Source organism: Macaca mulatta, chromosome 13 (genome assembly GCF_049350105.2).
Source record: "Macaca mulatta isolate MMU2019108-1 chromosome 13, T2T-MMU8v2.0, whole genome shotgun sequence".
NCBI lineage: Eukaryota > Metazoa > Chordata > Mammalia > Primates > Cercopithecidae > Macaca > Macaca mulatta.
Genome location: NC_133418.1, coordinates 87,752,369 through 87,775,062, shown reverse-complemented (window position 1 = coordinate 87,775,062; position 22,694 = coordinate 87,752,369). Strand labels below are relative to the sequence as shown.

At 41.1% G+C, this 22,694-nt stretch overlaps 1 protein-coding gene across 1 annotated transcript; it reads right to left on the bottom strand.

Annotated features, from left to right (window-relative positions):
• Nucleotides 1-415: 415 nt before the first annotated feature.
• On the bottom strand, nt 416-21,721 carry SULT6B1 (sulfotransferase family 6B member 1). The gene is given in 8 exon segments (XM_001108157.5): nt 416-540; nt 3,119-3,275; nt 6,834-6,928; nt 11,795-11,921; nt 16,109-16,198; nt 20,438-20,550; nt 21,524-21,592; nt 21,595-21,721. Coding segments are annotated over 8 exon segments (903 nt in total).
• Between the last annotated feature and the right edge of the window lie 973 nt (nt 21,722-22,694).

Here is a 22,694-nt window from a genome sequence, read left to right as displayed (position 1 = left end):
ATCCATAGTAAGAAAAGAGTTATATTATGACGAAAGTACAGAAAATTGTGCATCATTTGGAGGCCTGTGTCATCTATGGCCAAACACAGCTCTAGGTGTGTATCTGATAGTATCTGTTTACCCTCTTATGTGAACCTAGAGCACAAAATAAGTTAAAACTCCAGTGCAATGTATTAATAATAGAGTCCCTTTGAGACAGCTAAAATACCCTTTCTTGAAAAAGTTAACAAACTTTTATTTGTGCTCAAAAATTTCCAATGTTATCATTATTATTAAATTGTATTATTATTTTGTTTTGTATTATTTAGATTTCAATATTGTTTAATTATCATTATTTGATTATCATTTAATTATTTAAACTTAATTATTATTAAGGAAAATAAATCTAGGCCTGCTGAATTGACTGGAATCAACCCTAGCAATATGACTCATACTTCAACTTTGCTCCGAGGGAGGTGCCTGCTAAGCACTCTTTGAATTTTTCATCCATTTCCTGGTTCTGAGTTTCACTGAACAAGTTTTTCCAATCACCAACTTCACCTACAACACACAAAAAACAGTAGACCCAGATATCTGTTGGAATATTTCTTCAGGATTTTACCATTTTCAGTGCAATATTTCACTCTGATATGTTAAAATGGACACATGGAAAAAGTTTTACACTCTTTGTTTAGTTTTTTCAGATGGTGTCTCGCTCTGTTGCCCAGGCTGGAGCGCCCTGGTGCGATCTCGGCTCACTGCAACCTCTGCCTTCTGGGCTCAAGCAATTCTCCCTGCCTTAGCCTACTGAGTAGCTGAGATTACAGGCGCCTGCCACCACACCTGGCTAATTTTGTATTTTTAGTAGAGATGGGGTTTTGCTACGTTGGCCAGGCTTGTCTCGAACTCCTGGCCTCAGGTGATCCTCCCGCCTCGGCCTCCCAAAGTGCTGGCATTACAGGCGTGAGCTACTGTGCCCAGTCAAAAGTTTTACACTTTTAAAACCTAATGTGATTTCTGTTGTAAAATTAACAATATCCATTGGGACTCCACCATCGGTGGTGTGGGAGGTGACATGTTTTCTTTACATCACTAGGGGGAGCCCATCAGCCTCAATGACCCCTTAACCTTACTCCTCTCCAAACACCTAGAACTTGAAATTCCACTTTTTGAGAAATGATATTTTTCTTTCTAAAGTCTCTTAAAGACTTTAAATACCCTTTGAAAGTTAACATTTTATAGCAAGTTTTCGTTAAGACCTCAGATACTGATAATTTTGCAAAAATGTATTATTTTGCCTGAGTTTGGGATGTTTGTTCTTACTGGCTGTTACCAGTAAAGAAAGTTACTTTTTTCTTAATGATCTTTTGATCATTTAGGTTGAAGTTGTAAGTTCCATATTTCACTATGTTGGCCAGGCTGGTCTTGAACTCCTGACCTCATGATCCACTCACCTTGGCCTCCCAAAGTGCTGGGATTACAGGCATGAGCCACTGTGCCCGGCCTCAGAACTTCAGTGTTTTTTACAATAAAATTTAAGCCCAACAAAATGTTTAATATATGATAGATGCCTGCTGTTAGCTGTTGTTGTCCTTGCTGGTATATGTGCTACCTCTACATCTCATTATTTCATTATATACTCAATGAAAAATAACACTGGCAATCCGTAAGCTATATTATCACACATTTCCACAAGAACTTAGAATACTTTAATGAAATATAGTAAATATCATCCATGTCAGAGAGAGCTAATTGTCTCTCCCATAGTCATTTTCTTCCTCTTCCTTATTGACAAAACCCTGATTTTAACTGTGTAGTAATACGCCTGGCTTTAAAAAGTCACATTTCCCAGCCACCACTGCAAGGAAAGTGGCCAATGAAATGTAAGAAGTTATTGGCCAGGCATGGTGGCTCACACCTGTAATCCCAGCACATTGGGAGGCCGAGATGGGTGGATCACCTGAGGTCAGGAGTTCGAGACCAGCCTGGCCAACATAGTGAAACGCCATCTCTACTAAAAATACAATTATTATCTGGGCATAGTAATGGGTGGCTATAATCCCAGCTACTCAGGGGCTGAGGCAGGAGAATCACTTGAACCCAGGAGGCGGAGGTTGCCATGAGCTGAGGTTGCCATGAGCTGAGGTCACGCTACTGCACTTCAGCCTGGGTGACAGAGCAAGACTCTGTCTCGGAAAAAAAAGAAAAAGAGAGAGAGAAAGAAAGGAGTCATTGGCCAGGTGCGGTGGCTCACACCTGCAATCCAGCACTTTGGGAGAGGAGTTTGAGACCAGCCTGGCCAATATGGCAAAACCCCGTCTCTACTAAAAATACAAAAAAATTAGCCAGGCATGACAGTGCACACAAGAATCTCGTGAACCCAGGAGGCAGACGTTGTAGTGAGCCGAGATTGTGCCACTGCATTCCAGCCTGGGCAACACAGCAAGATTCTGTCTCAAAAAAAAAAGTCACTGATGGGGCTTCCAGAAAAGTTATTTAAAGGGGGCTCGCTCAACTAATACGATTCTGCCCCTTGCCCACTCGCTTTCTCCTATCTGAATTTGAACATAATACTTGAACTTCAGCTGCTATCTTGTTTTCAGAAGGTCATCATCAGAAAGGACTCTCAACCACAGAAAGGACTGTAAAAGACGATATGGGGCAGCCAGGCACGGTGGCTCATGCCTGTAATCCCAGCACTTTGGGAGGCCAACGCAGGCGGATCACAAGATCAGGAGATCAAGACCATCCTGGCCAACACAGTAAAATCCTGTCTTTACTAAAAATACAAAAAAATTAACTGGGTGCGGTGGCGGGCGCCTGTTAGTCCCAGCTACTCGGGAGGCTGAGGTAGGAGAATCACTTGAACTCGGGAGGCGGAGGTTGCAGTTAGCCAAGATCGAGCCACTGCACTCCAGTCTGGGCGACAGAGCGAGACTCCATCTCAAAACAAAGAAATAAACAAAAAAAGATGGTATGCGGCTGCCAGTTACAGCTCTGGAGAGCCTGTGCCCAGAGCTCTTATTGAGGCAGAGAAAAATAAAACCCTATCCTACTTAAGATAAAGTTATATGGATTGCCTATTGTGTGCATAGTCAGTCCCTAACTGATACAATCTCAGAAACCAGTGCAACTTTACCTTTGCGGAAAAGGAATGGGCCGACAGCACCGTGTGTGTCCTGAGACTTTGCACGCATTGCTTGGAAGGTGCTCTGGACTGAGATAGTTTGAATTTGCTCCCCAGTTAGAAAGAATCCCAAGAAGTCAGCAATCTGTTTTATTCCAGCAGCCAGATTCTGTAAAAAAAAAAAAAAAATTCTTAAACTTCTTCCTATGGGAATTGTTCTCTGTGCTAAGACAGACTTTTTAGTCATTGGAGTTATTAAGCCTAACTCCCTAGTTCATCTTATACCCCCACTTTAAACTTAGAGTACTTTCATCTCTTATATCAATATTGAGATATCTCTATAAGATATTCTGTATTGATTATACTTTGTAGTTTCAACTTATGACTCTTGTTGAACTTACCAGATAATAGATTTTACCATGTAAATAATGACAGTAACATTAATTCACAGGTTATAATTTCATCTAGGATGATATCATTGCATTAAAAAACACCAACCTAGACCAGCTGAGGAAATTAATGTATTCGTGTGTGCTCATTTGAATTCTCTTTTTTTCTGAATTCTATTTATAGTTAATGTTTAATTCCATTAAGAAAGTCTAATTTTTAGAATCATAAAAACTTGAAGAAATTTTTTTTTTTTTAGAAAGAGTCTTGCTCTGCTGTCCAGGCTAGAGCGGTGCAAGGGCACCATCACGGCTCACTGCAGCCTCAACTTCCCGGGCTCCAGCAATCCTCACACCTCAGCCTTCTGAATAGCTGGGAGAACAGGTGTGTGCGACCACGTCTGGCTAATTCTTGTATTTTTGTAGAGACAGGGTTTCGCCATGTTGCCCAGGCTGCTATCAGAGTCTCTAACAGACCAGTGCACAATGTGAATCTCCAAGAGAGCAGGCTATAGAACACAGCACTTCCTAAATCTATTTAAATAACCTCCTCCCAAACCTCAAGAAATAATTTTTAACAGCTGTGGCAACACTTGTATTCTATGGTGCACAAGTTTCAGAAACATTATTCTAAACTAGCATTAATATGTTCTTTCATATTATATACATGCATCCTATAAACAGAAAGGGTAGATTAAATTACACTTTTTTTTTTTTTTTTTTTTTTTGAGACAGAGTTTCTCTCTTGTTGCCCAGGGTGGAGCACAGTGGCACGATCTTGGCTCACTGCAACCTCCACCTCCAGGGGTCCAGCAATTCTCCTGCCTCAGCCTCCTGAGTAGCTGGAATTACAGGTGCGTGCCACCACATCAGGATAATTTTTGTATTTTTACTAGAAACAGTTTCACCATGTTGGCCAGGCTGGTCTCGAACTCCTGACGTCAGGTGATTCACCCAGCTTGGCCTCCCAAAGTGCTGGGATTACAGGCGTGAGCCACTGTGCCTGGCCTAAACCATACATTTTTGTTGTTGTTGTTTTGTTTTGTTTTGTTTTTTGTTTTTGAGATGGAGTCTTGCTCTGTGGCCCAGGCTGGAGTGCAATGGTGCAATATCAGCTCACTGAAACCTCTACCTCCTGGGTTCAAGTGAGTCTCCTGCCTCAGCCTCCTGAGTAGTTGGGAATTACAGGCGTGCACCACCACACCCAGCTAATTTTTGTATTTTCAGTAGAAACGGGGTTTCACTGTGTTGGTCAGACTTGTCTCAAATTCCCGACCTCAGGTGATCCATCCGCCTCAGCCTCTCAAAGTGTTGGGATTACAGGCGTGAGCCACTACACCTGACCTAAACCACATTTTCTTTGTATAAGAATGTAACGGAAGACTGGTATTAGAAACTCAATTAAGTTAAGGAGCACTTGATACTCCCTTCTCTTTAACATGCTTTCTCCACAGGACTCTGCTTTCCTTCCTACCTCATAGCCCTTCCCTCTTCCTGGTCTCCGTTGCTGATTCCTCCTTTTTTCCCCAAACTCTTTAAATTGGTGGGCTCCGAGACTCAGTTCTTGGTCATCTTCTCTCTATATATACCCAGGTATATATTTCTACAGCTTTAAAGCACATCTATGTGTCAGCGATGCCCAAACTTTATCTACAGCCCAGAACTCTCTGTACTTGCAAGGCTTGTACGCCCAACTGCCTACTTGACCTCTCAATTAGGATGACTAATAAACGTCTCAAATTTAACGTGTCCAAAACCAAACCTCTGATCTCCCCGACAGTCATTCACCTGCTGCCATCTCCTACTCAATTGATGGCAACTCGGCCCTCAATATTATTGGTCAGGCCAATAAAATTGGAGGCTTACTTGACTTCTCTCCTTCTCTTGCCACTCTCCCCTCCATCCAATTCAGCAGCAAATACTGTTGGCCCTCCCTTCAACATATATCCAGAATGCAACCTCTTCTCCTCCCCCGCATGGCCCCTTCTTGGCCTGAGGCACCATCTTCCTTTGCCTGGACTATTGCAGTGCCCTCTTTACAGCCCTCCCAGCATTTGCTTTGCCCCAGTTCATTCTCACACCTAGCCAGAACGATCTTGTTAAAAAACACATCTGCTCCAATCACTCCTCTGCTCAGATCCCACAATGGCTTCCCACTTTCCTCAAAGTGAAAGCCAGAGTCAGTGGCTTGCCATTCTATCCCTCATATACCATCCTACCTCCTTGACTCTGTCCTCACTGGCTGTTCAGCCCTGGTTTATTCCTGCTGACCCAGGCACATCTGCTGTCTCTTAATCTCACCAGGACTATCCCAGCTTTTGCTCCAGTTGATTCCCTCTGCCAGAAATGCTCTTCCCCAATTACCTACTTGGCTCACTCCCCCACTTCCCTCAGATCTTTGCTCAAATCACATCCCCTCAATAAGTTCTCTCCTAACCTTCCTGTTCCTTTTTTTTGTTTTGTGATACAGGATCTCACTCTGTCACCCAGGCTAATCATGGCTCACTGCAGCCTCCACCTCCTAGGCTCAAGTGATCCTCCAGTCTCAGCTTCCTGAGTAGCTGGTACTACAAGTGCATGCCTAATTTTTTGAAATGTGCCCAGGGTGGTCTCGAACTCCTGGTCTGAAGTGATCCCCCTGCCTCAGCCTCCCAAAGTGGTGGGATTGTAGGTATGAGCCACCACACCAGCCTGAGCACCATATTTTACACTGGAATGTGTCCAATCCTTCCCCATGCCTTGCACCCCAGCATTTTTAATTTTCCTTCACTAGCTATGCTGTTTCTTTTTTTCTCACATACTATATACATTTTAAAAATTATTGTGTTTATTATGTATCATTCTTTCTTTCCACCTTCTCCAACTGGCATGTAAGTTACTACAGGGCAATGATCTTTGTCTGGTCTGTTCATTGATGTATCACCAGGGCCTAATTGGTGAGCAATCACTTACTAGATACTTGTTACATCAATAAACAATTTTTTAAAAATAACTTGACTGGAAAAATTAGTTCACAATAAAATGTATGTTCAATTAAATCGACTGAGACCTAACTATTTGTTTTTTTTTTTTTTCATTACGATTTGAGCTATCCATCATAAAGGGAAAATAAAGCAGTTACTTTTAGTAATAAGTTGCTAAGCATTATTTTATTTCTGTTAAATGAACAACCTAAGCATGTATGCATGGTTTGAGTTTTCTTTTCTAGCACCGTACCATGTATCTGGAATATTTTAAAAAATTGAACACCATATTTGTTCATACAATCGGACATTATAAGTAAGTGCTCTATGTTGTAACTTACAAGAAATTTTGCTCTAAAATATAAAGAATAATCTCACCTCTTTCAGGTCTTCATACAATATGAACTTAACATTGTCGCCATCAAGATGCTTGTTCCAATTGATTGCAAAATCAAAATAGCTTCCCCAAGAAACTAAAAACACAGTGGGGAAGACTTTAAGAAATGTTGAATAACAGAGGTTAAAATGATAGTTAATTTATGCTATAAAATATAAACTATACATATGTGTATATGCTCGAGATATGTTTATGTTATTATAAATCCCTGCCACGAAAAGGTGACAGAAATCAGTCCCATTGTCTAAATTTCTATTTATTTTCTTACCTTTAGGAACGTTTTTCATAAATAACACAAAATTAAGCAAGTTACAAAAATGATTTACAAAAACTACAAGACATTCATGAATATTTAGGTGGATAAAAAAATTCAGAAATAGTGAATGACACATGAAACCCGACAGAGATAATGCCAGAAAGAAATGATGAAAAAGACATTTTCTAGGCTGTCATTGTTCAAAAAAAAGTAATGCTAGCCGTATATGTAATTTTAAAAAAACAAATGAAATTAATTTTAATGTTTTACTCCACTTAACACAATTTATCAAAAATATTATTCCATCATGTAATCAACAAAAATTTATGAGTGAAGCATTACATTTTTTTTTTTTTTTTTTGAGACGGAGTCTCGCTCTGTCGCCCAGGCTGGAGTGCAGTGGCCAGATCTCAGCTCACTGCAAGCTCCGCCTCCCAGGTTTACGCCATTCTCCTGCCTCAGCCTCCCGAGTAGCTGGGACTACAGGCACCTGCCACCTCGCCCGGCTAGTTTTTTGTATTTTTTTAGTAGAGACGGGGGTTTCACCGTGTTAACCAGGATGGTCTCGATCTCCTGACCTCGTGATCCACCCGTCTCGGCCTCCCAAAGTGCTGGGATTACAGGCTTGAGCCACCGCGCCCGGCTGCTTTACATTCTTTTAATATTCTAAATCTTCAAAAGCCATTGAGTATGAGACATATACTGAGAATCTCAATTTGGATGCTAAACTTTTATTGAAAATACTTGATGTATGTTTAGATTTAATAAAACTTACAGTTTAAAAAGTATATTCACATACCCAACTTATTACACTTACTTAAAAGTTTTCCAGTAGGCCAGGCATGGTGGGTCACGCCTGTAATCCCAGCTCTTTGGGAGGTCAAGGCGGGTGGATTGCCTGAGCTCTGGAGTTGGAGACTAGCCTGGGCGACATGATGAAACGCTGTCTCTACTAAAATACAAAAAATTAGCTGGGCTTGGCGGCCTGCACCTGTAATCCCAGCTACTCGGGAGGCTGAGGCAGGAGAATTGCTTGAACCTGGGAGGCAGAGGTTGCAGTGAGCCGAGATTGTGCCACTGCACTCTAGCCTGAGCAATAGAGCGAGACTCCATGTCCAAAAAAAAAAAAAAAAAGTTTTCCAGTAACTGAATTGTATATCCATTAAAAATTTTGAATAAATTCAAATTTTTTAAAATGAAAAATTTAGTTATTTAGCACCAGTCCCATTTCAAGGGCTCAGTTGTCACATATGGTTAGTGGCTACCACGTTGGACAGTGCAGATGTAGACACGGATCAGCTGTGCTGTTTACTAGGTGTGTGACTTTGAGCAACTCCTAAAACTCCTTGTAGCTTAGATTCCTCATCTGTAAAATGGGGCGTTATGAGGTTTAAATAAATTAACACATGTCAAATGCTAAAAACAGTGCCTGCTTCACTGTAACACTCAATAGCCTTTTTTTTTTTTTTTTTTTTTTTTTTTTTTTGAGATGGAGTCTTGCTCTGTCACCCAGGCTGGAGTGCAGTGGTGCGATATCGGCTCTGCCTTCTGGGTTCAAGCAATTCTCCCGTCTCAGTCTCCTGAGTAGCTGGGACTACAGGCACACGCCACCATGCCTGGCTAACTTTTGTATTTTTGGTAGAGATGGGGTTTCACCATATTGGTCAGGCTGGTCTCGAACTCCTGACCTCAGGTGATCCACCCGCCTCGGCCTCCCAAAGTGCTGGGATTACAGGTGTGAGCCACCCCACCCGGCCTCAATAGCCATTACTATTATTATCATTACTATCATTAATAATATAATTATTATCACGATCATTGTTATCATGAAGCCCTTGCTTTGAGCCAGGCAGTTTCTATGTGTTTTATTTGCTGTCACAAATACTGTAAGTTGTCCACCCAACATCCAATACATCCTGTTTTTTGTTGCTAACCAAACCCTGATTATTTGGGTCTAAGCTGATCATGACAATTCTGTTTCTTGATTTCCTGCCTTCCTCAGAGCTGTAAGTGGCCACATGAAATGGTTCTGCCCAGTGAGACACAAGCAAGAGTCTGCTGGAAGGTTTCTGGCAAAACTATTGCTGTGTGGAGCTAAGGAACACACTTGGCTACTGCTATCCTTCCTCCTTTTTCATGACCTAAAGGTGATGATTGGAAGGATAGTAGCCAATTTCAGGGTCTATTGCAAAAAGTATGAGAGAGAGGCCAAGGGAATATCAGAGGTGCAGGCCAGTGATCCCAGGAACCAGCCACCTACCTTCAGACTTCCTGTTAAATGAGAAAAACAAACCTTTCCAAGGATGGATAGGGAAACAGAGACTCCCTAAAATAGGTTGTCCCACTGATGACAAGTTTCTCATCATCATTTGCAACAACATGGAGGGAGGACATTATGTTAACCAAAATAAGCTAGATACAAAAAGAAAAATATGGAGCCTGGGCAATATAGTGAGGCTCCATCTCTACAAAAAGAAAAAAAAATCAGCTGGTCATGGTGGTGCGTGCCTGTGCATGCCAGCTACTTAGGAGGCTGAGGATCACGTGAGCCCAGGAGGTCAAGGCTGCAGTGAGCCGCGCCGCTGCACTCCAGCCTAGGTGACAGAGTGAAACCTTGTCTCAAACAAAAAAAAAAAAAAAAGAAGAAGAAAAGAAAAAAAGAGAAGAAGAAGAATACACCGTGATCTCACTTACATGTGGAATCTTTACAAAGTCAGATACATAATAGAGAGTAGGATGCTGGTTACAGGGGTGGGGAAGGGCAGGAAATGGGAAGACATAAGTCAAAAGGTACAAACTTGTTACGTAGTTATGAATTATTCAGTTATGAGTATCTTGAGATCTAATGTACAGCATGAGGATGGCAGTTAATGACAGTTAATGATTTTATACCATATAATATTTGTTAAAAGAGTAGATTTTAGGTGTTCTTACTAAACACAAAAAAGGTAATTGTGTGACATGATGGAGATGTTAATTTGCTTGATTGTATTAATCATTATGTATGTGGTGAAATATCATGTTGTATACCTTAAATATATACAACAAAAATAATTTTAAAAAGTAGTCCTCTTAGAGTGAACTGACAACAGCTTCTCCTCTAGGGTCATTGGGCTTTAATATCCCGTTTATTACACCGTAGAGACTCAAAGAAGCCACTAATAAAAGGAATCAGTTACTGGTCTCTGGCCACTATACTTATGGATATAGAGTCACTGCCACTTACAAGCATTGGCAAGTGATTTAACTTTTTTTTCTGAGATGGAGTTTCACTCTTGTTGCCCAGGCTGGAGGGCAATGGTGCCTTATCTGCTCACTGCAACCTCTGCCTCCTGGATTCAAATGGTTCTCCTGCATCAGCCTCCCAAGTAGCTGAAATTACTGGCATTAGCCACCCCGCCTGGCTAATTTTGTATTTTTATTTCTTTATTTTTTATTTTATTTTATTTTATTTTTTGTGTTGAAGTTTTGCTCTGTCACCCATGCTGGAGTGCAGTTGATCAATCTTGGCTCACTGCAACCTCCGCTTCCTGGGTTCAAGCAATTCTTCTGCCTCAGCCTCCTGAGTAGCTGGGATTACAGGCATGCGCCTCCACACCTGGCTAATTTTTGTATTTTTAGTAGAGACGGGGTTTTGCCATGTTGGCCAGACTAATCTCAAACTCCTAACCTCAAGTCATCCGCCCACCTCGGCCTCCCAAAGTGCTGGAACTATGGACGTGAGCTACTGTGCCTGTCTGATTTATATTTTGATTAGTTTTCTCATCTGTTCAATGGAGCTAATACCACCTTACTCATAGTTTGTTATAAATCTTAAATAAAATAATGCATAGACAACCCCTACTTTAGCACCTGGAGCATTAGTAGACACTTGTAGTTATCAATAAACCAGAGACAAAATATCAACGTTTAACAAAAACTTATTTCTCACAAAAACTTATTTTCTTTCTAGCAAACAAATGTCTTAGGTATAGTAGCTCAGTGTCATGTGTAGTAGTCTCAGTGTAGTAGTCTCAGTGTCAAATTTTTAAAAAATTTTTTAAAAAATTTTTTGTTTTTATCAATGTTATGTAGTGACAAGGAAGTTAACTACAAATGGTTTTCTACATCACTCTCTGTTAAAGCTCTCTTTGGTCACTCTGTACTCATAGTCAACATATGACTTGTCCAAATTAGTTTGCTTTTTTGTTTTGTTTTGTTTTTTGTTTTGAGATGTAGTCTTGCTCTGCCAAACTGGGGTGCAGTGGCGCCATCTCAGCTCACTGCAACCTCTGCCTCCTGGGTACAAGCAATTTTCCTGCCTCAGCCTCCGGAGTAGCTGGGACTACAGGTGTGTGCCACCACGCCCGGCTAATTTCTTGTATTTTTAGTAGAGACAGGGTTTCACTGTGTTAGCCAGGATGGTCTCGATCTCCTGACCTCGTGATCCACCTGCCTTGACCTCCCAAAGTGCTGGGATTACAGGCGTGAGCCACCGCGCCCAGCCCCAAATTAGTTTTTAAAACGGCAATGCATTTAATTGTGGGATGCACAGAACTAATGGTGCTATAACAGTTCATTTAAGTGTAACTTTTTGGTTCCCAGATCTACCTAAATCTTCTTCCTTTACCCTAAAACACATTTGGGTTTTCACATTTGTGTGGTCATCTGTTCAGGTAAGAAGAATTCTTTTACCAACAGCCATACCTTGTCCTTTCATGAACTGTCTGAAGAATTCATCCCAAGAGCAATAGCTTGGAATATCGGGGACGTCGTTGTGGAAATGGAAAAAAGATACTGCCGTATCTTTAGGGTTTCGAAATATCACCAATATCTAGGGAGCAAAAACTGAGTTAATTTATTTAGGTCTATGTTTTGAAATCTGGAAAATTGACAGGGCAAGCAATATCATGTCCACTCGTATATTACATAATTGTGTTAATATAGAGAGAAAGAATGACAGTAGGAAACTGAGGAACAGGAAGTGGCTGATGGGGAAATCTGGGGAAAGGAGAGAAAGAAAGAAGAAGAAAAAGATTGATATTGTAGCAGAGGATTCTTGCTAATGAATTTAGGCAACAAAATGCATGGAAGATGTAAAAAGGAAAAAAAAGACCAAGCTCACTAGGATAATCACAAAAGTATGACCTGAAAGTTTAAACCCCCAAATAAAAATTGCAAATAATGTTAAGGACGACAAAAATAATGTTTTAGAGTTGGTGAGAGAAGATAAAAGAATGGCAAAGCCCACTCTCTGTGTATGATGTTCATGGGTGAGTAGATGACACAGAACGTTTGAATTCCTATATCTGTCTTCTCTGATGAGGAAAGTGTTCCTTTGGATGAGTAGCGTGAAATAAACATTGTAAAGAACAAACTGAAACCCCAGAGAACTAAAAGATTGTAGAGGATCACACGTCTGCTCCAAGTTCAGCCTTCTGGCCTGAAGCCTTCCATTTCAAGAACTGAGGAAACTGGAGGACACATGATCCAGCATGTTCCTGAATGCCGAGGAATCCGAAAACATGTGAGGCCAGACAGACTCCTGCCCTAGAACAGGCAGAAGTCATTTCCCTTTCAGAAAGGGGAAAGATGTGGATTTTGCAAAGTGCAGATTTGTGATATTCACTTTCATTTGGGAGAAGTCTAGAATTGACTAAAAACAAGATTTGGGGCCACCTAAAGGAGGAAACTGTAACCAACAGGGGGCAACATGGATCCTCTAAGAACAAGTCAGTTAACACGTGGATTTTTTCAACATGGTTTTAGATTAGTAGGTGGAGTAGCGTATGCTTTCTCCTACAAAAAAAGTAAGAGTGTAAGCCAGCAGCAGGAGCACTTAGGCATATGAAACTCACTGGGGGCTGGGCGTGGTGGCTCGCGCCTGTTATCCCGGCACTTTGTGAGGCTGAGGCAGGTGGATTACTTGAGGTCGAGTTCAAGACCAGCCTGGCCAACATGGAAAAACCCTGCCTCTACTAAAAATACAAAAATTAGCCAGGCGCGGTGTTGCGCACCTGTAGTCCCAGCTACTCAGGAGGCTGAGGCAGAATTGATTGAACCTAGGAGACGGAGGTTGCCGAGATCGTGCCATTGCACTGCATCCTGGGCAACAGAGCAAGACTCCGTCAGAAAAACAACAACAACAACAACAACAACAACAACAAAACTGACTGGGTATAAATAGTTAATTAACTAATGTAAACCTGCTGGGAGGTTTTTAATAAGCCCTTCCACTATCTTGGCTGGGTCATAGTTAATATTTTAAGTAATGATTTAGGTAAAGATATAGAAGCTATATTTACCAAATTTGTAAATAACATGACAGTGGGAGGGAATCGGGATATCAAAATACCTTGTCTGCCTAAAGAATTTAACTAACACCGCCGGGCGCTGTGGCTCAAGCCTGTAATCCCAGCACTTTGGGAGGCCGAGACGGGCGGATCACGAGGTCAGGAGATCGAGACCATCCTGGCTAACACGGTGAAACCCCGTCTCTACTAAAAATACAAAAAAAAAAAAAAAAATCAGCCGGGCGAGGTGGCGGGCGCCTGTACTCCCAGCTACTCAGGAGGCTGAGGCAGGAGAATGGCGTGAACCCAGGAGGCAGGGCTTGCAGTGAGCTGAGATCTGGCCACTGCACTCCAGCCTGGGCAACAGAGCCAGACTCCGTCTCAAAAAAAAAAAAAAAAAAAAAAAAAAAGAATTTAACTAACACTAACAAGATAAAATTGAGTAGAGATCAATGGGTCTGGGTCTTGTCTTGTGCTTAGATCTAACACTCATCCCTGCCGCCAGTCCAAATACAGTAGATTCTTGTCATTTGAGGGTTTTATATTTGAGGCTTTAACTACCACTCAATTGGCCTGGCTGGTAGCAATCTGTAAGTTTACAAAGACGTAAGTTTACAAAGATGTAAATTTAAATCTGAGGGCTAATTGGCTGGAGTATGAACAAATTCCACACATCAACGTCTTACCTCCCTGCTGTTGCTCTTGTTTTTTGTTGTTGTTTTTGAGACTGGGTCTGACTCTGTCACCCAGGCTGGAGTGCAGTAGTGTGATCTCGCTTACTGCAACCTCTGCCTCCTGGGCTCAAGCAATCCTCCACCTCAGCCTCCCAAGTAGCTGGGACCACAGCGGTGCACCACCATGCCCAGCTAATTTTTGTATTTTTTGTAGAGACGGGGGTTGCCCAGGCTGGTCTTGAACTCCTGGGCTCAAGTGATGCTCCTGCCTCGGCCTCCCGAAGTGCTGGGATTACAGACGTGAGCCACTGCATCCAGTCCCTGTTGCTCTTTTCTTGCCCTTGTATTCTTGTAAATGTGAAACTCTGTTCAAAGCCTGCGTGCCCCAAGTCCAACGCTTTATAAATTACTTCAGCTCTGTTTATTATAGAGACTCTAAGGAAAAATGTGTTAACTGCATTAAACGGGGGAAATTATGTGTTAAAGTGGTATTTCAGTCTTTACAAATACTCAATACAAGGAAAAACTGTTTAACAGCGCTATTCAAAGCTGGCTTAGGGGATACTGGAGATCTTTATTGTTGGAGGTGCTCAATCATGGTCCAGCTGCTTAGTGGAATTCAAACACTCGATGGGAATTAGCACAGATGACCTTTAAGATATTTTCCCATTTTAAGCTACTAGGATTCTTGTATCATAGCCACAAAGCTGCTCATTCTAAACCTCCACTTCCCTAAGGTTTGCTTTCCTACTCTTCCTTTCTTATTTTGCTTCCCCTCCTGTCTCTTACCATTGAAACTGTAGTTATCTTAACAGTTTTCCTCTTTTGCCTTTCTTTGCTCTTATCTCACTAGTCTCCCATTCTTGCTAGCGTTCAGCAGGAGTTTAATTTTTTTTTTTTTTTTTTTCAGACAAGGTCTCGCTCTGCCACCCAGGCTGGAGAGCAGTGGTGAGATTTTGGCTCACTGCAACCTCTATCTCTCGGATTCAAGTGATTCTCCTACCTCAGCCTCCCAAGTAGCTGGGATTACAGGCACGTGCTATCACACCTGGCTATTTTTACAAGGTTGGTGCAAAAGTAATTGGGGTTTTTGCCATTAAAAGTAACGCAAAAACCTCAGTTACTTTTGCACCAACCTAATATTTTTTTGTAGAGATGGGGTTTCACCATGTTGGCCAGGCTGGTCTCAAACTACTGACTTCAAGTGATTTGCCCACCTTGGCCTCTCAAAGTGCTGGGATTAGAAGCATGAGTCACCACACCCTGCAGGGAGTTTAAATCTTGATTGTAACTAATTCAAATCATTTTCTTCTGAGACAGAAAAAAGGCACCAAGAAATAAGGAATGGACCAGGTGAGAGGAAACAGAAAGGGTTGGGTAAAAACTAGTAATTACAAGAAATATATCAATACTGATTAATAAAAAAAACATTTTTAAACAAATGGTAAGAACAGCCAAAGCACATATAGTTCTGTATGCATGCTGTGAAGTTTGTTACTATATGTGAAATTCAAAAATAAAATAGTTTTAGCCAGGCATGGTGGCTCATGCCCGTCATCTCACCACTTTGGGAGGCCTTGGTGGCAGAAGGATCTCTCAAGGCCAGGAGTTCAAGGCCAGCCTGGGCAACATAGTGAGATGCTGTCTCTATAAAATTTTTAAATATATTTGAAAAAATAGTTTTAGGCCTCAGGTAAATAGTGCTCACCAGAAAGAAACAAAGGAACAATTTTTTTTCTCATTTTACTAGATTGTATTTTTGTGTGTGTGTTTGAAACACTCTAAATATACTAGCGGGATTCGGAAAATTATTCACTGTAAAACAGATTATAAAATACATTTTATTCTATGCATATGTTTTATATCCTTGTTGAAAATGCATTTGACTTTACTGCAACTATAGCAAATATACGTCAAGAAAGAAACAAAAAATTTAAATGTCACACTTCATTTACTAAGCTTCTATGAGGAGGAACAAACTCATGTTATACTTCCAAAAACTAATATCTATACATAGAAATTTCAAAGAATTATCAGTAGGAAAGGACACTCACCTTGGCTTTATTCTTGAAGATAGACCCAGGTAATTTGTCTTAGTGGAGGTGAGTTGCCAAAATCCTTGGTGATGGAAAGCCTTTCATTCTCTTAAAAATATACACAAAAAGGTGAAAATGTGTGTGTGCACGCGTGTGTGTGTGTGTGGAATCACTCCTAGGTTGGGTATCTAAATGACAGTTTCCAGCACTACTGTCACTATATCTTCTCCTCCTCCTCCAATTTTTCTTTCTTTCTTTTTTTTGAAACAGAGTCTCACTCTGTCGCCCAGGCTGGAGTGCAGTGGTGCGATCTCAGCTCACTGCAACCTCCACCTTCCAGGTTCAAGCAATTCTCCTTTCTCAGCCTTCCGAGTAGCTGGGATTACAGGTATCCACCACCATGACCAGCTAATTTTTGTATTTTTAGTAGAGACAGGGTTTCGCCATGTTGGCCATGCTGGTCTGAAACTCCTTACCTCAGGGGATCCGCTCGCCTCAGCCTCCCAAAGTGCTGGGATTACAGGCGTAAGCCACCACGCCTGGGCAATTTTTCTTTATTTCTGTTTTCTTACTTTGTGGAGATGAGGAATGAAGAATCATAGATAAACAAATAATTAAAATATTCTTGAATTTCTTTGTTGTACCCTGCTTACCATTTCCCAATCATTTTTGTAATTTTTAAAAAGAATTACCTTTTCCCATAATCATATCAAATCCATTTTGTTCAAGACCGCTCATAATCTGAAATATACACTTTCAGCCAGGCGCAGTGACCCACGCCTGTAATCCCAACACTTTGGGAGGCCGAGGTGGGCGGATCATGAGGTCACGAGATCGAGACCATCCTGGCTAACATGGTGAAACCCCATTTCTACTAAAAACATAAAAAATTAGCTGGGCGTGGTGGTGGGCACCTGTAGTCCCAGCTACTCAGGAGGCTGAGGAAGGACAATGGTGTAAACCCGGGAGGCAGAACTTGTAGTGAGCCAAGATTGCACCACTGCACTCCAGCCTGGGCAACGAAGCGGGACTCCATCTCAAAAAAAAAAAAAAAAAGAAATATACACTTTCATTTAATTTGGATCTCTTCTATATTCAAGGTCTTTAACAGAAATAGTGAAGTCTTTCCACAGTTCCTGCAAATCCATTTTTAACATTTAAATCTTTCTGTTTAACCAGCTAAAACTCTAGGCAATAAAATATCTCAATGGAACCTGAAAGTGCAGAGTTACTTAAATGTCTGAGAAATGTTTCATGAGAGAAATACATTGTCAGTATATGGACTAAGGTGATTGATTCTTTTTTTGTAATCTATTTCTATAGATAATTTTGAAGATAAAATTATCTATTTAATCTGCCAGGATTAAGGGTTTTCACTTACAATCAGACCATTAGTATATGTTATACAGGGAAGTAAGGCTTCAAGTTTTTAGTCCCACATCTGTAGAGGTCACTCACTGCTTGGTTGCAGCTACAATATAACTGCTCATTGTAAGTGATAAAAGGATATTCAGATGTTTGTAGCCAATTGTTCTGTAAAAACTTAGTGGAGGCCGGGCATCCTGACCAACACAGTGAAACCCCGTCTCTACTAAAAATACAAAAATTAGCTGGGCGTGGCGGCGTTTGCCTGTAGTCCCAGCTACTCAGGAGGCTGAGGCAGGAGAATCACTTGAACCCGGGAGGTGGAGGTTGCAGTGAGCTGAGATCGAGCCACTGTACTCCAGCCTGGGCGACACAGTGAGACTCTATCTAAAAAAAGAAAAACAAAAAAACTTAGTGGAGATCTCAACTCAAGCAAGGGGACAAAAAATGAAATTTTAAAAATAAAACACACTTTAAATCAATGATACGGGCCCAAGTGGTGACTAGCAGTGTAAAATCTCATTTACATCAAACTGTACTTTTAAACATTTGAGGCATTTTTCATACTCATTCATAGTCATTCACAACAATCCTCTCAGGTAGATATTGTAACCCCCATTTTAGAGATTAAGAACAGGCTTTGAGGTTTTAAGCACTTTGTGCAAAATCGCACAGGTGATTATTTTCAGATTAAGTTATAGAGTGTGGTTTCCACAAAACTTCATGGCCAAAAATCATGTACAGATGCATGAGAAATGGTAAAGTTACTAAAAGGATTAGAAAAGCACCCAAGGGAAAAATGGAAGTCAACTGTAATAAAATTAGATAGCTACATAATATATACTACTATGTTCATTAAAATGTATAATATAGCCCAAGTGTGAGCAAAGACTAGATACCTTATTTAAGGAAAAATATGTATTCCAGAAAAGTTCTCTAGACACCTTATGTAAGGAAAAATATGTATTCCAGAAAAGATCTCTGTAAAGCAAATAATCGTTAAGTGAAGTTCATTTCACTGATTTCCATTTAAAAATAAAGGGCATATTGGCCAAGCGTGGTGGCTCACGCCTGTAATCCCAGCATTTTAGGAGACTGTGGGGGGTGGATCACTTGAGGTCAGGAGTTCGAGAGTAGCCTGTCCAATGTGATGAAACCCTGTCTCTACTAAAAATACAAAAAATTAGCCAGGCGTGGTGGTGCACACCTGTAATCCCAGCTACTCGAGAGGCTGAGGCAGGAGAATCGTTTGAACCCAGGAGGTGGAGGTTGCAGTGAGAGGAGATCGCACCATTGCACTCCAGCCTGAGTTACAGAGTGAGACTCCATTTCAAAAAAAAGAGAGAGAGAGAGAGAAATTGAAATCTGGATAAATGTTGGCATCATTTCTAAAGGTGATGTTAAACACTCTCCTTAGTAAAAGGTTATGCAAAGACCTGGACAGGGGAAGTCTATAGGGCTTTTCCTTATTTCCTACCTAGGACAAAGCTTCTTACTGCCCCTGTTGGCCCATCCTAGGTTCCTGGGCCCATCTTGGCTGAGCCTTCATCAGGTTTGCTTTGGTCCAGATGACCCTCTCTGGTCTGTTGTTGCCGACCAGATCCAGGACTTGTCACTTACCTCCAAACCACTCTCCTCTGAGTCCCTGAACACCTATCTCCTTTACCATGTGTTTTTGTGCTACTTTGGCCTAATCCATGGAAATGGACTTCCTTCCATCTAGGTTCCAACTTTCAAGTTTGTATTTGTCATCATGGCACTGTCTCAGTCACCTTCCAGAAGCTGTTCCCTAAGTCCCAATCCAGTAGCTTTATGCTTAGTAACTGAGTTCTGTTTGCCTGTTGGGAGTCTTGGTGATGAACATTTCTGAAAGTTTTACTGAGACTGTGGTTCCCCCTTGAATACAGCCTTCCCTTCCCAGCTGCATTCTGGTGTGTCTAGGAGTGGGGAGGGGCTGTCTTCCATGTCCTTTTACTGTCCAAGCACTGATGTCCTGAGGTAGATCCTCCTCCCACTCCTTTCTTGCCTTCCCTGGGCAGGGAGTAGAACATCCTATCTCACACCCAAGTCCCAGTTAGTTGTATTGGGAAGGTAAGTAATAACAGCTAGGATGACCTGTTATCCCCTTCACACACATCAGTGGCTTATTCTCTTAGCTAATGCTTGATTTCTTCCCATCCCTTACACACACACGAATCGTAACTGAGATAGGGAAATCAAAAATCACTGGGCGTGGTGGCTCATGCCCATAATCTCAGCACTTTGGGAGGCCAAGGTGGGAGGATCACTTGAGCCCAGGAGTTCATTACCAGCCTGGCAACGAAATGAAACCCTGTCTCTACAAAAAAAAAAAAAATTTAAAAATTAGCCAGGTGTACTGGCATGTGCCTGTAGTCCCAACTACTCAGTAGGGTGAAGCAGGAGGATCGCTTGAGCCCAGGAGGTCAAGGCTGCAGTGAGCCATGATCATACCACTGCACTACAGCCTGGGCAATGAAATGAGACTCCATTTCAAAAAAAAAAAAAAAAAAAAATCATGCCTTACGAGGAAAAGACTGGTGATTCCTACTAGCATCCTGCACAGGTCCATGTCTTCAGAGATGAGGCTTTTCTGTTCATTTCCTGAGGTTTCTCAGCTTACTTTCCCCCTACTTAAAATAAAAAGAACAAAAACAGGCTGGCTATACGGTATAGTTGTTAAAAGCTCAAACTAGAAAACGGGTTCAAATCTTGGCTCTATCATTTATTAGTCCCTTGACATTGGGCAAGTCCCTAGCAGTTCTATCTTTTGTGAAATGGTAATAAGGTTCTTTTGCAAAAAATAAGATGATACCTGAACAGTGCTGAAGATACGGGAGGCACACAGTACATTGTGATAATTATTAGTATTGCACTTTCTAAACTGAAAACTAAAGAACCCCCAAACTGGAAGAAGTCTTTCTATGATAATTTGCTGTAAAGTTAAAGGCTGTTTGTACTAACCTGATATTTTTCTGAATCCCCACATTCAAGAACTGGGAATTCTGGATATTCATACTTTTGTTTAGAAACAGCAAATATTAATTCGTGGACAATGTGGAGAATCCAGTTTGAACCTATCAGAAAAATCAGAGAATAAAAACTCATTACGGAGTCCTGATGTAACAAAAGCACGTTATTTTAGCATATACATGATAAAAATTAAAATCTACAACCATTCCCTGATGTGTATATTTAGTTCTTCTGTGTTTGAAATAACTTGGGCTATGGAAAGCAATGGTTTGATGGAAAACAGCATTTACCTATAATTAGTATAAAATTCAACTTATTTCTCAGATGTCTCCTTTAATAAGGGACAATGCTTCATTTTGAATCTAGAATATGTTTCTTATAGAACAATGTTATGTTATAGAAAGTTTATTATAAGTTATTTATATTATTTTACATTAAATTAATACATATTTTCTACAGGAATCTATATTTTGATTTTAGGAAAACACAGCATCAGTTAAGAAAAAAACATTTTAAATGAGGTTGGCTTTAATAAACAACAGTAAAAGGAATCAAAAGGAAATGGTAAAAAGCAGGATAATTTAGATTCTTCAAATTTTATTTTCCATTGATGAAAGATCTTTGTAAAAGTGATTGGAGAAACTGACGGAGCAGTATTTGATCCTGAAAAATAATTTGTAACATGGAAATCATCATGTAAAGTACAGAAGTGGCTGTGCTTTTGTCCAGCCAAAAATCAAGACAAAATCACTGCTACTGTCACTGCTCCTTGCCAACTGGACTTTCCCACATTCATGCAACTCCCTTCCAGGCCCATCAACCATCCCCTTCTGCTCTCCATCCTCCATAATGGCCTTTCTGCACAGAGCTCTTCCTTCAGACACTGGGGTTTTTTAATCTAGCAATTCTATCTACTGATTATATAACCTGCGTACTTAACCACGGTGGCCCTCCTCCTCACTGACCCTCAGTCAGATTCCTGCAATGAGGAACCGCTTTCGTCCCACCTTTGTCTCACACCCTCCCCAACCTACTCACTATGAGAAGTGTGCTTGTAGGAGATGACTTGTTATTTACCGCACTTTGGATAAGATGCTAGCACGATGTCATCATGTCTGGCTTCGAATGTGTCCAGCGCTTGAAAGTTTCTGAGGTGCACATGGTGATGGGGTAAGGAATCCCCTGATAGGTGAAAAATAAGCGAGAAAGTGCTGTTTCTTTAGATTTTTCTAAAGCTTCATCAATGTACTCAATAAATTTGGATTTATCAGCCATGGTAGCTCCCTGCAAATGAACCTGCTCTGTGGCTGTCCAGGGGGAGTGATTGCTTTTAATGGAGTTGGGCAGGGGCTGGAATAAAGGGCTCCTCCCAGGCACATGAAAAAGAAATCATTTAATTCTCATCCACCCTCCCTCAACTTTTGCATATCCTCCTGGCAAAAGCTAAACCACAGGTGAAAAACAGGCTGATGATCAGGGAATATTACCCCACGGGTTGATTACATAACCATTTAGGCAATCTGCCCAGTGAAAGTAAGAATGGGATATCCTAATAGAAGAAAATATATATTAAATATCTAACAAATAGGTATTGAATCAGGCACGCAATTTTTCTATTAGAAATTCACAGAATGAAATCTCAGTTATCTCCTGGGTTGATACATTTTTACACATATCTTATGTGGTGTGAAAGGAAGCAATGGGATTGTGAGGTAATTTGGTGGGGTGGAAAAGAGACCAAATTTGGGGGCAGTTTCGGGCACTCTCATTTACTGGCTCAATAGATTTACAAGTCTAAAGACCTGAGTTCGAACCTTGACTCTACCATTTACTAGTTGTGTTACTCTGAGCTAATGATAATATATCTCTAAAAGTTTATGTAAAATTGTTAACAGTGGAAATGTATCTGAGTTATCCCATATGGGTCTGCAGCAACCTCAATTCTTGCCTCCTCAGAAGGAAGAACTGACTGAGGGTATAAGGCAGAAAAAGAGACTGATACAAGTTTCAGAGCAGGAGTGGAAGTTTACTAAAAGCTTCAGAGCAGGAAAGAAAGGAAAGTACACTTAGAAGAGACTCAAGTGGGTGACTTGAAGAGCAAGTGCAATGTTTAACCTTGATGCTAGGCCTTCATAGGCTGGCCCACTTCCGGCATCTCACACCCCTTTCCCATGATTCTTCCCTTAGAGTGGGCTGCCCTCCTTACCCTCGGGAGGTAAGCCTGTGCAGTGTGTTTAGGAAGCTGTAC